At 48.9% G+C, this 15,744-nt stretch overlaps 2 protein-coding genes across 3 annotated transcripts in view; one reads left to right on the top strand and one right to left on the bottom strand.

The window, feature by feature from the left end:
• Positions 1 to 505: 505 nt before the first annotated feature.
• Positions 506 to 9,723, top strand: ADPRH (ADP-ribosylarginine hydrolase). Its single transcript, XM_041420894.1, has 4 exons — positions 506 to 599; positions 1,955 to 2,301; positions 7,441 to 7,801; positions 8,488 to 9,723. Exons 2-4 carry the CDS (start codon positions 1,989 to 1,991, stop codon positions 8,873 to 8,875), a joined length of 1,062 nt encoding a protein of 353 aa, XP_041276828.1. The 5' UTR covers positions 506 to 599; positions 1,955 to 1,988; the 3' UTR covers positions 8,876 to 9,723.
• Positions 9,724 to 9,815: 92 nt separating this feature from the next.
• Positions 9,816 to 15,744, bottom strand: part of IGSF3 (immunoglobulin superfamily member 3) — a 92,580-nt gene continuing 86,651 nt past the window's right edge. For both annotated transcript variants that reach the window (XM_041420891.1, XM_041420892.1), the window contains 2 exons: positions 13,276 to 13,707; positions 9,816 to 12,890 (listed from right to left, as the gene is read on the bottom strand). In XM_041420891.1, the coding sequence (XP_041276825.1) occupies positions 12,640 to 12,890; positions 13,276 to 13,707 (683 nt within the window). In that variant the 3' untranslated portion in view covers positions 9,816 to 12,639. The remainder of the gene's footprint in view (positions 12,891 to 13,275; positions 13,708 to 15,744) is intronic.

Below are 15,744 nucleotides of genomic sequence, written 5' to 3'. Positions count from 1 at the left end.
AAGTTTCTCTTTAGAAGATTCTGTTCAAAGAGGTTGGGTGAGGTCTGATGAGTTCAACGTCTACAGATAGGGAGTTGCCAGAAAATACACAGGAGGTAAATGAACATTAATGAATATTACACAGGGTGGGGTCAGAAACACATGGTCTGGGAAAAGATCAATAAGAGAACCAAAGAATGAGGACCTAATCAGCATCAAAGGCGAAGGGATCAATAACCAACAGGAAATTGAATACTAAGAATTGTGTAATTTAGGACCAATGAATATGAATGCCTTTGGAGTTTTTTTAATGTATAAAGAGGTGAAAGTCTAGTAAAGAACCATGTATAGTGGAATGATTTTCACTGTGCAACCCGAACATGCATGGATAATTTCCACATCTTGGCCAGAACAAAGTAATGCTGTGATTTTCTAACGCTGAAAAGGTGTTGTCAGGGAGTTCCTGTTTTCCCTGCAGTTTTCCCAGCAGCAATTCTGTGATTATCTAAGGGGGCAGGCACAGGGACAAAGATTCCTGGCAAAGGAGGCTGGAGGATTCCTGGAGGCTCTGCTCAGGCTGCAGGAAGGAGGAGAAGCATAACCCAAAGCATAACCCAAAGGTGAGGAAAGCCCTCCAAAACCTGTCCCCAGCGCAGACAGAGTGGGATCCAGCCAGTATCAGGGAGTGGCTGCTCAGCCAGGAGGAGGGAGGGGCTGTTCGTCCTCGGGAAACGCTGTCAGCGCTTTTTTTAAAACAGAAACAATTCGTTTCATTGCTCCTGTTCCAGTTTCGAGTCCGAGGGCTCGGCCCGGCTCTCCTGAGGGCGGCCCCGAAAATGGAAGCCAGCCAGCCCCTCCGCCTGCGCCGGACCGAGCCCGCGGCCGGCGGGGCTGCCAAGGAGGGCCCGGGCGGCTGCCAGGCACGGCCCGGCTGGGCTGCCGAGGAGGGCACGGCCCGGCCGGGCTGCCGAGGAGGGCCCGGGGGGCTGCCAGGCACGGCCCGCCTGGGCTGCCGAGGAGGGCCCGGGGGGCTGCCAGGCACGGCCCGCCTGGGCTGCCGAGGAGGAGCCGTGCCCGGTGACACCGCCCCGGGAGGCCGCGGAGGGACGGGCCGAGGGGAGCGGCCCCGGCCGGGTTAAACAGGCCGCACCCGGCGCTGCGGAGGCTGAACCGCGCCCCATGGGCCGGGGCGCGTTGCCGTGGGCTGCTCGAAGGCTGCTGGAAGCGGTGGCCATGCTGGCCGGGCTGGCGGCGGTCGGGGGGCTCGCTGTGTGAGTACCCGCGGGTCGGGAGCGGCCCGGGGCCCGGCTGAGACGGGGCCGCCGGCTTTCGCCGCTTCTGCTTCTCACCAGCGAAAAGGAGAAGCAAGGCCTGAGCTGCGGAGGGTTTCTGGGGGAGGGCGTGGTTGATATTTCATGGCTGAAGAACCCGCGGGGTGGGGGCGCTGCCTGTGTGAGCACCCGCTGGTGCAGCCTGCCCGAGGAGCAGGGACAGGTGTCACTACCATTGCCTGGCCCTGCCAAAGCTGAGCAGGCCAGCCACAGCTTACCCCTTACCCCTTTCTTTTGTACCCCTGAGGGTCAGCCTCGCCCTAGCCCAGGGTACAAAAGCCGCTGGGTGCCGATGTGAGCTTGCTCATGCACTCATAAAGGTGGAGAACATGGCTGTGGTCACCCTGCACATGGTTCAGCAGTCCTGCCCTTGGTTTTGGTCTTTGAGCTATGCAGCTTCATCCTGCCAGCATCCCAGCAGCACATCTCCAGGTGCCCCTGGTCCTGGAGATGGCTGGGCTGCCAGGAGCTGCCACACACTTACTCACAGCAGGTGCATAGGGTCCATGTGCTGTGAGGAAACACATCCTCTGAGTGAGACTCGTGTGGCAGGCAGGGTATCCAGCCTGCTGGGGCTTAGCAGCCCATGCTGCACTGGGAAAAATTTAATTCTCATTCTCCTCCTCTTTTTTGCTTTCTCATAGTGTCTTCTACACTGAAGTAGCTGCGGGACAAAAAATGTGTCCTAAGGGGGTGGAAAACTATGTGGCATCCATGGTGCTGAGTGCAGTTGGTGACGCGGTGGCATATTACAACGGGAGATGGGAGTTCCAGAAGAGCGGCCCAGTCATCCATAAGGAGCTGGCAGACATGGGGGGACTGGGCAACATCAGCCTCCAGGGCTGGAAAGTCAGCGATGATACCGTGATGCACTTGGCCACGGCCGAAGCCCTGGTAGCAGCTGGGAAAAACCCAAGTTTACCACATCTCTACACTCTGCTTGCAAGGAACTACAAGGAGTGCATGAATGACATGGAGGGCAGAGCTCCAGGTAACCCCTCCATCCTGCTGTCTGGGTAGAGCTGTGCAGTTGCTCATGTCTCTCCTGCAGCTTGGTGCTGGGGCTCGCCCCAGCTCTGCTTTTGGCTGTTTACAGTGTTAACTGTATTTCACTGTATTTCCTGTAAAGGAAAAGTGTTCCACACTCAGTACCTGTTTCAGGATGAGCTAAAGAGAACAGAATAAGGCAAGCTGAAGTGGCTTGGGCTTCTCTGAACTAGATGAAAAAGATGTTGTTTTGTTCTCACTTAAAAACATTCTTACGGGTGTGTTTGAGGCCCAGCCTCAACTCGGGAAGGGTGATGGCTTTTGAACTTGGGATTCCTATATTCAGTGGATAAAAAATTCACATTCAGCTACTTAAAGCACACCCTGATATGCTGTGTTAAAGCAACACATTTCAACAGAGAATTAATACAGAACTTCTCATCATAAACACAACAAATTACATGTAAAATATATTTAAAGGCATAAAGATCCTTGCTTGGAATAATTATACATATTAAACCCAAAGCCTGCTTGTGGCTAGCTCTGCATGCTGCTTTCTACAGCAGGACAGTCAGGCCAATCTTTTCTGAACCCTGTACTTTCTCATCTCTCTTTTCTGTGCATAGACACGGTGGTGCCGAGTTTGTGTCACAAGCACTGGGCCAGGCAGTATTCAGGAAGGGCACCTTGACAGGCTACAGTAGCCAAGACATGTACAACATATCCCTGTGGTTCCTAGTTCACCCAGCCCTCCTGACCCAGCTCTTCCCCAAGAATTCCATCTGTCTCTGTGGCCCAGGCTCTTTTAGATGCTTGGATTACATTTAAATTGGAGCTGCTTAGACTGGGCCTCTAATTTGACCAGCACAGGAGGCGTGAAGTATCCAGGAAACACTCAAATTCAGCAGTCCTGTGCAAAGTTTATACACTGAAATTGTATGTATGCTTAGATGTGCTTATTTGGAGTGGCCAGAGTATGTCAAGAGTGTTCTGTCTTGACATTAAACATGGGAAAGGCCAAATCTTGCCACTGAGCATAGTGTATGGGAGCTGTGCATTTCCAAAATAAACCAGGTTGGAAACCTGAACAGGAATTTATTCTGCTTACCTTTCCACACTGGGCTCCTATCCTTGTGTAAAGAACTAAATTCTAAAGAACTAATAGTCTTCTTTTAACACCCACATTCCCAGTTGTTGGAGTGGCCTAATTAATAAAATATTTAGGAAGGGGTAATGATGCTTGTCAGGACAGCTGAAGTTGGCAGATCAGACTTCCAAGAGATTCACAGCAGTTTTGGTGAAGCAGCACAGTTTAGCTCCCCCAGCTAAGATGGACTAACCACAGCTGCCAGTGGGACAGCACCTGGAAGGATTTTCACTCTCTAACCTTGGTGACTAAAACCTAAGATGAAAAGAACTTAAAATATAAATGTTAGTAAATAATATCTAAGGATAAAAGGACACCTGCTGCATTCCTTCTGTCACTAAACTGCAATATGCCCAGAAGAAGTCCCTTTTCCTGGAAGTGATGAATTTGAAAGCAAACTTGCTATGGACATTAAGAGGAGTAACAAGGAAAGGTCAGGTTATCTAAGTAAAAAAAGAAATACACATTGTTTAGTGGGTCCAAATACAAAAAATTTTGCAATCAGAATTGCTCCTGCTGCAGGTGCAGGAAAGACATTCAGCTCTGAGAGTTTAAATCCTGATTGTTTAAATACTGACCTTTAGCAGTTTAATTCCCACTGAAGGGAATACCTAATTCATACCCTGAAAAGCTGTCTGGATTCTCCATGCCATATTGAAAGTCCTAATGATAAAAGCTGCATGCAAATAACTTCTTTTGGCAGTTCAGAATAAATGGATTTTAACTGAGAACGTAACCCAGGGTGGTGCTCTTCTGGCCTAAGTACTCACCAGGGAACTGCAGCCCTGAAGGCTGAGAATGGAAAGTTGCTGTTGGAACTTTTGCCCAACACAGAAGAGATTTCCTTAGAACAGTGGGGGAAAGTCACATTGATGGCTCACACAAGGCAGGCCAGACCTGAAAACCCAAAGCTGCAGTAACAAAGGGATTCCCACAACGTTCTGAGTCATAGGACAGCCACAGCAGGTCCCTCAGGGACACAGCCCCGGGAGAGAACTCAGGACAAGGTAATCCCTACATCTACTATTGCTATTTGTGATGTGCCACAGCCCCAAATTCATTGTTCCTTGCAGATTACAAAGCCAATGAATTAAGCAACACAAGCACAGACATACTTCTTTTTTTCATGGTACAACTAAAGCACTTCTTCAGGAAACCTGCTGCTTCAAAATTGTCTTTTGGTCTTAGTCCTCTCCCTTTGGACTTATTTACCACTGTGTGGTTTGTTTAACTCACCTTTTTTTATGCGTACTGATCAACCCCAAACAACTGTTATGTGAAGAGTCTAGGTAAGTGGAATGAAATCCTGTCCCAAAAATTGAGTCCAGGCATTCTTGAAACTTTTTCAGGTTGCCCTCATTCACACACCACTTTTTCCTTGTATTTCTTCTTTCCTTAGACTAATACCATGCTTAAGTTTCTTTTAATTTCCCATTGTTAGCACAAAGAATTCCTAACCTGGATGTAAAGGATTTCCAAAACAATTTGCTAATTCAAAAACTCCCTATAGCAGTTTTTCTAAAACCTGCTTAATTTAAAAAATACCATCAGGTATTTTTTTAAAAAAAGACCTGATGTGATTCTATCTCAGTCTTCCTAAATCGGCTTTCTAATGTTTTAATATTTTAACTGTTTAAAAGTGTAAGGGATACTACTTGTAATGCTTCATAAATTGTAAGTCTTAGCTGTCGTACACTGGTTTGTTTTACACAATTTTTTCCACTTGCAAGTTATCAGTAGTCATTTCCTAAAATAATACGCACAGGCTTAAAGCTGCAAGCAAATTGTATTGCAAAATAACCAGTCTTTCTTTCTATTTAAAGCCTTTTCATCTTCCTTTTTATTTTAGCTATTAGTGCAAGAACTATCTCACTTTTTATCAAGCACAGAGGTGTGTGGTCTCAGCCTGCCCAGACAGGTCCTGAAGAAATGTTTTTTCTTGAAGTTTCAGCAAGAGTAATCTTTGCTTTTGTTATGCAGATTTTGATTTTAAGGTACCTTAGTCTCTGTGCTCCCTCCCTTCCCCCTTGCTTTCCTGGAAGAAGTTCTCTTTTACCAGAATATACAAATAGAGTAGTTGGCACAGCTTTTTAAAAAAACCTGGCTGTGTTTGACAGGTTCATTTTAATGTCCTGTTACAGGTCATTGGGTACATTGGGTCATTGGGTATGGTGAGATTTTTAGAAAAATGCCTCAATTTTCTGTTAGTCATCATGAAGTTGGAAATTATGCTGCTATCCCTCTTAACAATTTTGATACACGGCAGCCAGCACTGAATTAGTAAACTACATGAAATTTAGAGGCCTGGACATGTTCCCACACTGAGACATCCTAAAAGCAAACTCACAGACACTTCAGTTAGAGGCTGGTTGTGACAGGTCCCAGTAGAGCTAAAGACACTTGGCCCAGCACGTGACATTATTCCTGACAGTGGCCAGCTGTTAGTTATTTTTAACATATGTCCAGAAGCCACTCTTAAAGCTGTGCATGGATTTGGAGATATTTCAGTTACAAGGGTGCTGTAAATGCAGGTAAAACAGCTGCCATAAACCAAACCCTACTGCCAAACATGTACATGGAATTGCAGAAGACAAGAGCTCTGCAGGGGACTCAGTGCAGTACCTGGCTGTGATGAGCAAGGTCACAGATCATGGTGACTGAGTTACAACAAAGTGAGGTGAATTTGCTTGACCAGGCTTCTTCCTTGTTGCTCTATTCTATTTGGTTTGACTTCCAAAGTAACAGAGCACCTGCAAGTTCATCAGCTACCTGTCCCAGTGAGGAGACAGGGTGTAGGAGCAGCAGTCTGGTTTTGGGGTCTGGTAACAGCCAGCTGCTGCTGTTACCCTGTGTGTCTGAGAGAGGACTCAGCACACTGGGGTTAGTCTGTTGAGTCCACCTTTGCCATTGTCCAACATATTAAAACTTAAATGAAGCAGCTTGAAACCTGCCTTGATTTACCTTCCTCCTGGAAAAGAAGTATGCACAATTGGGCCAGAAGAGAAGACTAGGAGAAAAAAAGCAAGGTAAAAGAGTATCAAAGATAGATAATTCAATGTTCCAAACCCGTTTCTTCTTTACACACAAGCATTTAGACTTAGCTCTCAAAACATTTCACTGTCTTGGCTGGGGAAGCTGGCTGGGCTCTGAAATTTGGGTGTTTTCTTTGTCCTATGAATGTGTTGGACTAACAAGTGTTAGTCTGAAGAAGCAGCACTGGAAGAAGCAGAGTAATTTCTTTAAAAAGTAAATAGCAGAAATATGAAAGAGATGGAGGTGGGCTTGCCTCATTTCTTGTAGTCTTTTTGTAGTTACCCTTTAGTGGCAGTGTTTGGAGATGAACTAGTGAGCTGGACAAACCTTTGGTCTCACCTAGTATATCTGGTCTTCAGCTTGTGGAAGAGGAATACAGTGAGGCCAGTTATGCAGACTTTGTTGAGGTGAGACAGGTGCTACACTCAAACTTAAACTGCAGCAAGGGAGAGCTGGAAAACATTTTCTATCAGTACATTTTCTATTAGCAAGGCAGATGAGGAGCTTGTAGGGTCTCTGCCTTTAGAAGTCCTGTGAAAAAGCAGTTACATAGACTGGCCTTGTGCCAGAGATCCTACAAACCTTTCTGTTTACAGAAAGATAGACATCCAGGTATATGTGCATTTATCTATTAGTATATATGGGTTTTTTGATAACACAAAATGTAAATATAAACCATGTCAGTAAATGAGCAGTGAAGTGTTTCTACCCTTCAGACCTTTTAATTGTTTTCATAAACAAAAATTACCAGATCTGCTGAGGAGGATGCAGGATGCTCCAGCAATTTAAGGCAGGATATGTATGTGAGCAGACGATTTACGGTTTAAGAGGAAGTTCAAATCCCTTATACAGAGCGATGTTTTCTTCCCCAGTGCCCTGCCTGTCTTCCCCTTGTTCCCAAGCTACCTCCTGCTGATGTTTCTGTTTCTTCCTTCTCCTGGGCTCTGCGGCTCCTGTCTCCAGGTGGCATGACTCTGGAAAGCACCATGAAGCTGAATCCGGGGCAGCCGAACGGCTGGCGGATCCCGTTCAGCCCGCGGGCGGGAGGCTGCGGGGCCGCCATGCGCGCCATGTGCATCGGGCTGCGCTTCTACCAGCCCGCCCAGCTGGACACCCTGGTCAAAGTCAGCATCGAGAGCGGCCGCATGACCCACCACCACCCCAGCGGCTACCTGGGGGCCCTGGCCTCAGCCCTCTTCACGGCTTATGCAGTGAACAGCGTGCCCCCCGTGGCCTGGGGGAAGGGGCTGATGGAGGTGCTGCCACGGGCAAAAGCCTACGTGCAGGAGTCCGGCTTCTTTGTGAAGGAGAACATGGAGCAATGGTGAGCTGCACTCCCTGCACTGCCATTTTTTAAAGTCCTTGTACCACAGGGCGAGCTCTGCTCATACTTAAGTTTCAGTAGTCACATTCTGGCAAACTCCTAGGGCAGCACACACCTGGCATAGGATCAAATAAATTCAGAGTACCTTAACTTGGGAAAAAAAAAAGGCGGGCTGTTTTTGGGTCAGGTACTTGTGACCATTTTTTGGATCCAGTATGAAGTAGGTAGATTTTGTCATCTCATGCAACTGTGATCTTATGAAAGATGGCAAGCAGGGATGGGGAACCAGCATCAAGCTTAGGGCTGAGCTCAGTTTGAAAGTTATAACCAAATCTGACTGCATATTCACTGCACCTCTGTGTGCAGGGGCACACACAGAGGTAAGAGCTGCTCTGAATTTGGATGACTCAGTTCTCACTCTGAGCCTTTGAATCCTGCAGGTGCTGGGCTGTCTTCTCCCATGTGACTGGAGGGAGGGGAAATCTAACTCACTGAAACATGTCCTTGTGCCTTTTACTGTAAATCACCTCCCTAGTTTTGACAAATGGGGGCTGCCTGCCATTTTGCTGAACCCTCACTCCGTGCTCTTGACGTGGCGCGTTTTCCGCTGGCGCCTGCGTGGGGCTCGGCTGTGTGCTGCCGCCCTGGGACAACTTACAGCCGCTCCATCCCGTCCTGTTTGGCAGGTATTACTTCGAAGAGAAGTGGAAAAAATACCTGGAGGAGAGAGGCATCTCGGACGGGGTCTCATCGCCCACATTCCCGCCCAAGTACGGCGTGGAAGAGAGAGACTCGTTCTACACCTCCCTCAGCTACAGCGGCTGGGGGGGCAGCAGCGGGCACGACGCGCCCATGATCGCCTACGACGCCCTGCTGGGCGCGGGGGACTCCTGGACGGAGCTGGCTCACCGCGCCTTCTTCCACGGCGGGGACAGCGACTCCACGGCTGCCATCGCCGCCAGCTGGTGGGGCGTCATTCATGCCTTCAAGGGGGTTCCCCCATCCCTCTACGCCAACCTGGAGTACAAGGACCGCCTGGAGAAGGTAGCCAAGGACTTGTACAGCATTATCTAGGCAGGAGATGGCAGGGCACCCTGCAGGCACACTTACCCAGCAGCTGTACCGTGCTCTCTTGCTTGGTTTGCAAACCTGCCGGATTAAATCTCGATAACGTAATCCAGTGCCAGACCTGCCTTTTCTCTGTGTGCTGGCTTCAGTGGGGAGGCCACGTGGGTGCTACTTTGGGGCTGGTGGTTTGATGGGAACGCACAGTGGTCCCCCAAGACATCCCTCTGTGCTGCAGGGTGGCTGCACGTTGTCTGGTCCTCAAGAGCAACAGGAGCACCCACAGCAGCTCTGCCGGTCCTGCTGCAGCAGCAGGACAGGCAGCAAACCCCACTCAAACCCCCCAAACCAGCATCCTCCCCCTACAAGGGGAGCAGGGAGCACCAGCAGCCCATTGTGTCTGGGGACAACAGAGCTTTCTTATAAAATTATTTTAGCAGAGGATGTGTTTTGTTTCAAATGAATGTGGGAAAAAACCCCAAACCCAACCTTAAAGCTGTGTGAGCAGTGCGTTTTACCCAATTCCACACCACTTCTGCAATACAGGTAGGAATGCATCATGCTACTTCCCTATTTCAGTGAGTATGGGAGAATTCAAGACTCCTGACCAAATCCTTACTTAAGGCAAAAGTGGGTAAGGAGAATTAACAGATTGCATTGTACATCAGCTTCTGTAGTGAACTATATTCTGCTTTCATCAAGGTTACTAAAAGTAATTTACTTAACACTTGCTATGCATAATTCTATTAAAATAAGGTTTTTCTTCAAATCCAGACAATGACGCAGCAAAGTACTTTCACTGTTTTCAGAACAATTTCAAAACCAGTGTGTTCTGTTCAATAAAAGTCCTGACAGGCCTCTGTTAAATGTTCTATTCTATTATGGCACGGGTTGAGGGTTGGATGGGGTATAAAATCAGAGGTGCCAGGTGTCTGCAAGCTCCAGCTGCAAGAGAGAGATGTGCTACCAGTGGTAGGGAGAGAAGTTATTGCATCAAGGAGTAGGGGCAGAGGGAGAGGGTTCCCAAGGGGAGGGCCTCAGCACACCTTTATGCTGTGAGTGCATAATAAAAGCCCAGATCTGACAAAAACCAGCAGCAATAGGATTCACAATTTCAACACAGTTTACTACAGCTCTCGGGTGTGTTGTATAAAACATGTTTTAGTGCAACATAGTACAAAGTTTTTGTTGGGCTTTTTTTCACTTTTTTCTTTTTTTTAAAAATTCCAAACATTTTTCCACATCATGCATGGATAGGGTCTCTCTCCTTCTTCTTGGGTTCGTTACAGAAAGTTACTGCAGAGAGAGTGGTTTGAAAAGCTTGTGTTAAAACTCGTTACAGGAAGAGGCTGCCTTATAAAAACTGAGAGAAGTTTGAGACTGGGCAACACACTGCCAGAGCAATGGAGAAATATCACCAGCAAGGTACATTCAGGGACCATTTGGGAGCCACTTCCCAGGAAAGCCTGGGCTCTGTGGCAGGCCTCCAGGAGAGCCCTGCTCTGGGGCAGACAGGCTGGCAAGGAGGAGCGTGGCTCAGGCACGGAGCAGAGCTCTCCCAGGAAAGAACGGCTCCCGCTGACTTCATTCTCTCTTCTTCCTTAAAGCTGAAGTGAGTCGTGGTTCCTGCCCGGGAGCAGTACATACAGGAGATAGTACAGTTAGGAAACAATACCCACTGGCTTGCAGCTGCAGCTGTTTGCACCTCGATTCTTCATTTCCATTCACTTCTCATCCCACTCCTCTCTTTGCAGACGTCTAAGCCAGAAAGGGAAGACAAGTGTGCGGGTGTGCGATACATACAGATATAGGAATGTGATTGTATGCATATGCTGGGGCCAGTAAGCAGTTACTTCTCGAGGAGGCAGACTTCACAGAGGAACGAGTGAAACTGGGGATTCCCAGCAGAAGAAGAAACCAGTGCTGTTCTGGTGGAGGTGCAGAGGTGGCCAACTTCAAACGCTTTAGCACAGAATGATCTGCAGCCACGTGGTCCTCTCCCAGACAGCAGGAGCGAGGCTTCACGGTGCAGATCTCCTACCTGAAGCTTCACCACCTCTGAAACGTCAAGGCATCAGGGTCTAACTGACTTAGTGCTACAGAGCATCTGCTGAGGTCCCCTCTGCTCCCAAAGAGCAGTCCGACCCTCCGGAGAGGACAACGGCTGTGGGTATGGCACCTCTCACACATGAGGCAGGGGGGTCTTGTGGCTGTGCCCATCTGCCCCCCGTTGGCTTCAGCCATGCTGCAAAAAAAGAAATGGCCGGATCTGCCAGGAAGACATCAAGGAAGACAACAAAAGGCCATTTTTGGCAAACATTTTCTTCCGCCAGACGTAACGCTTACGGGGGAGGAGGCGGTTTCCTCCACAGGACAGGGCAGGGGTTCTTGGCATTAGGGGGTGCAGGAGGTCAGGTGCCCCACGTGGCGAGAGCCCTGGTTTGGTTCACAAGAGCCATATCTTTCACAGAAAGAACAGCATTTCCTGCCACAGCGACTCTTACAAGAGCAGGTGACTTTGCCAGGAGGGGGAGCTTATGGAGAAATGAATTCTCTTCCTAAAGTCTCAGAAACAAACGGCACACGCACATACACACAGGGGAAAGATTTCTCTTGGCCAAGAGGACAGGGAAGTCCCCAGGGTGCTGATGTGCTGCAGGCCCCTTGCTTTGTCCAGGCTCACACTGGGGAGCAGTGCAGCCACAGGAAAACTCCTGACATATGGTGGTTAACTGCACATCCCCACTACGTGGCATGTTTGCTACTGGGCTCCTTGGCTGAACCATCCAGGGAGTGTGAACTTGACCTGTGGAGCTTCTCCTTTCCTCCTTCCTATAGTCTTTACTTTGGTCATGTTGAAGCCTTCAGAGACTGGATTAAGCCTCCCATTCCCAAATGACTGGGGCACAGAGGAGATCTGCCTCATCAGAGGTGGCAGCATGGACACCAGGGAGGAGCATGACTCTGGTGAGACCGTACAAGGACGCTCTTTGCTACAACATAGTCAGGGATTTCAGGTGTCCTTCCTTTCCCCCCTTCAGTTCCATGAGACAAACTAAACTGCTTTCATCCTGACTGCAAGCACGTTCAATATTCAGTCTCTCCAAGACCTGGGAACACTCCCAAAAGGTGAATTGCTCCCTCCTGAGAAAACGAGTAAGATGGAGGCAAGAAGATGCTGAGGCTACAGCCAGTCTTTGAAATGGACCTCTGGACAGACAGCCCAGTTAACCCCTCTGGGGACAGACCTGGCTTTGTCTGTTTTGGAAGAGGGAGGAGCTAGCTCAGTGCACCTTGGGAAAAGATCTTCTTCACTGTGGCACTGGGTCCGAGAAGGAAAAACAGTCTGTTTTGGAAAACATATATGTTTACTTCCAAAGAGATCATCCTAGGACCAAATACCCCCTGGGAACTCCACACTGTGTGGAGGGCAGGGTAAGTCTACAGTTCTTTGAGTGACCAAAAAATAAACAATAAAAAAGCAACAGCCCAAAAGACAGCAACTGATGTGAGTCAGATTAGTCCAAGAGGAACATCTGCTATGTACAGCAAGTGCCTCTGTCCATTGGGGTGAGGGGGTATGTTCCCACAGGTGCTGGAAGAAGCCTTGGACCTTCCTGCTCCTGCTGGCTGGGCAGAGCTCAGCCACTGTGTTGGAGCACAGACACTGAAACAAATGAAACAAGAACAACAAACCCCACTGTGTTCCTCAGGGTTCCCGGTGTATCTCTACTCCTCTCCCTCTGTGCGTCCCTACAGGTGTTTCTGCCTCTTTAGTCCATGGTTCCCGGGTGGATGCTGAGGACTGGTGGCTCTAGGCAAGTGGGAGAGTAGTTGAGGTGAGGCTCTTTGATCCACAGCAAGGGAACCCCATTCTTGCCCTCAGAGTTCTTGCTGGAGTTTCGGCTCTTGAACCGCACCAGGAGGATGGTGATGATCAAGATGCCAAAGATGGGGAAGGGGTAGAAGAACACAAAGTAGAAGAGGGCGTCATTGGAGCAGATGACAGACTGCAGCGTGGAGCCTGGAAAGAGACACAGGGTGGTCACATTCATGGTTTCTCTCTAATCAGGGCATGCAAACTTGCTCAGAAACACAGAAAACCAGATGCTCATTACTCTATGTCAAAGCAGGAGGTGGAGCTCTGGGAAAAATAACAGTGTTAGAACAGAAGAAAGTTTTAACAGGGCATGTTTCAGCTTTATCCCCTGCAGGAGTTTCATGAGCGCTAAGAGTCCTCCCTGGTGGAGATCTTATAGTATCTTATAAACCCTTGAGCTGACTGGAAAAGTACCAGCACCACAGACTTGCCCTAGTCCCACTCACTCCTTGGTCTTTTCATCTTGGTTGAACTGAAGATGCAGAGGATGCCGGGGCCACGGCCCCAGACAGTCATCACCACTTCTCACCTGCATCCTGCACGTGCACGGCGACCATGCCCGACTCCTCCTCTGCCAGCCGGTACCAGACTCCATTGGGATCTGCCAGCCACTCCTCCACTCGGCACGAGTAGTTGCCCGTGTCGGCACCGCCCGCCTGCAGCACCGTCAGCCGGAAGAGCACTGCCGAGAGCCTCTGGAAGCGCAGGCGGCCCTCCCAGCGACCAGCCTCAGGGCTGAAGATGGCATCAGGGCCCACACTCAGCACCGCTTCCCTCTCTTCCTCCTCCTCCTCCCCCTCTTCCGCGTGGTCGCCCGCCTCCTTGGCCCGCAGGCTGTACCACGTCACTGCAAAGTGGGACTCTGGGCTGGAGCGGGACAGGATGCTGCAGTCCAGTGGGAAGGATTCCTTCTCCTGCACTGTGAGGTTGGCGGTGGCTGTGTCCACCTGCAAGGTGGGATCTGAGATGACAAAAATCAAGAGGTGAGTGCTGAGCTATCATCAAAACCATCCTATCTCATCACAAACTGTCATGACTTTGGTGCTGGCAACGATCCCAGCAAAACCCAAATCTTGCTGCAGCCTGCCAAGACTCACAGGGACCTCTGAGGCCAACCCTGCAGGCACAGCATCCTCACCTCACCACGCACCACCTGGCATGGGGTCAAACAGGTGCTGGCTGCAAGCACCATCCTACCCCTGCCCACCCTCACCCCAGCTAAGGGATGGGAGGAGAAAGCTGCTGCAGCTCATCCAGACATTCTGTGTGTCAGGATACCAAGGTCTGGTGCATGTACTGAGGAGCCATGCGCTATTCCTCCCCAGCTACTGCTGTATAGAACATTGCACTCCCTGCTTTTTATTTCTTTGAGAGTACTCAAAGGACTTGAAAATCATGACAGAAGAGAAGATGATGTTTTCCAGCAGCCTGGAAAGCCATTTAGGTAAGAGGTTCCTCCATAGAGATGCTCTCAACACTGATGCAGCAAGGATGCTCCGAAAGTCTTCCTCATTTTTTTTCCTCTAGTGCTTGCTGCAAGGCTAAAGAGATGTTTTTACCTAACTGAGACACAGTGGCCAGAACCCACGATGAGTTGATTAAAGGCTGACTTCAAGAGCAATTAACATTTGGTTTAGTCATCTTGCCAGGGAGCACATACTCCAGGGATCACAATCAGTCTGGATCTAAGCTTTCATTTAAAGATTAAAAAGCCCTTTCCAAAGCGGGAGCTGAGCAGGAAGGACAGGTCGATAGCTCACTGAAGAGAGAGGCACTTTCTTCTCCAGTGAGGAGAGCTGGGCAAGCCCTCCCTTGTGCAGACCTGAGTGTCTCTCAGGAGGGGGCTGCTGTCCCTCAGCTCTCATCAGCCACAGAGCTGCTGTGCCCAGTGAGCTTCTCATTACAGCACCTGCCCAGCACTTTTTCAATGGTCCCATGAGGAAAACCTCAATTAAGGCCAGAGCTCTTCAGGACATAAGCAATATGAGTATTTGCAGTTCACATCTTCCCAAAGAAGACTTCTGAGCAGAAACAGGAATGAGTTAAGTCACGAAATTTTGGGGACTACGAAGGTAAAAAGGAGGAAGGGATGGAAATGGCTTGTCAAAACTAACACAAAGCCTCCCTCACCTTTAGCAGTTTAAGCAGAAAGAGGAGAACTGATGTCTGAAGGTGCTGAGAGGTTTCCCCCCTCCCTTGCTGATGATTATAGCCCTGAGAAATGAGGCTGGAGATCCTCACTAATGAGACATGAGTCACAAGCACAGTTAGTCATTTTGTTAAGTACTGACTGCTATGAAACAAAAACAAACAACAACAAAGCACTTCTAAAAAAAAAAAAAAAATCTTCAATTAGTGAACTCCCAACTCCCTCTCTTCTTCCCATTCCACGTTCTTCTGCAATTCAAGAGCAGCCTCTGAGATTTTTCCTGCTGTTCATTATCCCCTCCATCAGGGCTGGCAATTATCACACTATAGTGACAACCCAGCATGGCACAGGGATTGCCTGGGGAGGTCTCTCTGCTCAAGCCACTCTGGCCAACAAAACTTCCCAAGCAAAGATGTGGCAGATAAGAGCTCTGCTGTCCCCTGCTCCTCCTCCAGAGTACAAATGTCTGCCAGGAATGACCATTAAAATCTTTCCAGAACCTCGTGCTTTTGCCAGCTCCGCTGCACAGTTACAAGGCTGACACCCTGCTGGAATGGGCAGCCATGAAGCACTGCAGAACATACAGAGTGGTTGCTTCAGAAGCTGGAAAGTACTCAGTGAAGGAGGACTGTACTGTTATTTGTCCTACAACCTTTAAGACAGACATTCAATATTGAGCAACATAACTCAAAAACTAGGGAATTTGTATTTTCCAAGGTAAACTGCCTTTGCATCTTATCTGTTGTTAAAACAGGAAAAACTTAGCAGAGTACTCGGGGAATCTGCTTTTAAGAGTTTAGGAGTCCATCAGTGCTGGTCAGATTTAAGAATCACCTTTTGGGAGCACAG

The sequence above is a fragment of the Onychostruthus taczanowskii genome, unplaced genomic scaffold (assembly GCF_017590055.1).
Source record: "Onychostruthus taczanowskii isolate IOZ18803 unplaced genomic scaffold, ASM1759005v1 scaffold67, whole genome shotgun sequence".
Classification (NCBI taxonomy): domain Eukaryota; kingdom Metazoa; phylum Chordata; class Aves; order Passeriformes; family Passeridae; genus Onychostruthus; species Onychostruthus taczanowskii.
Note: the sequence above shows the minus strand (reverse complement) of the source record. Positions and strands in the feature narration are given on the sequence as shown.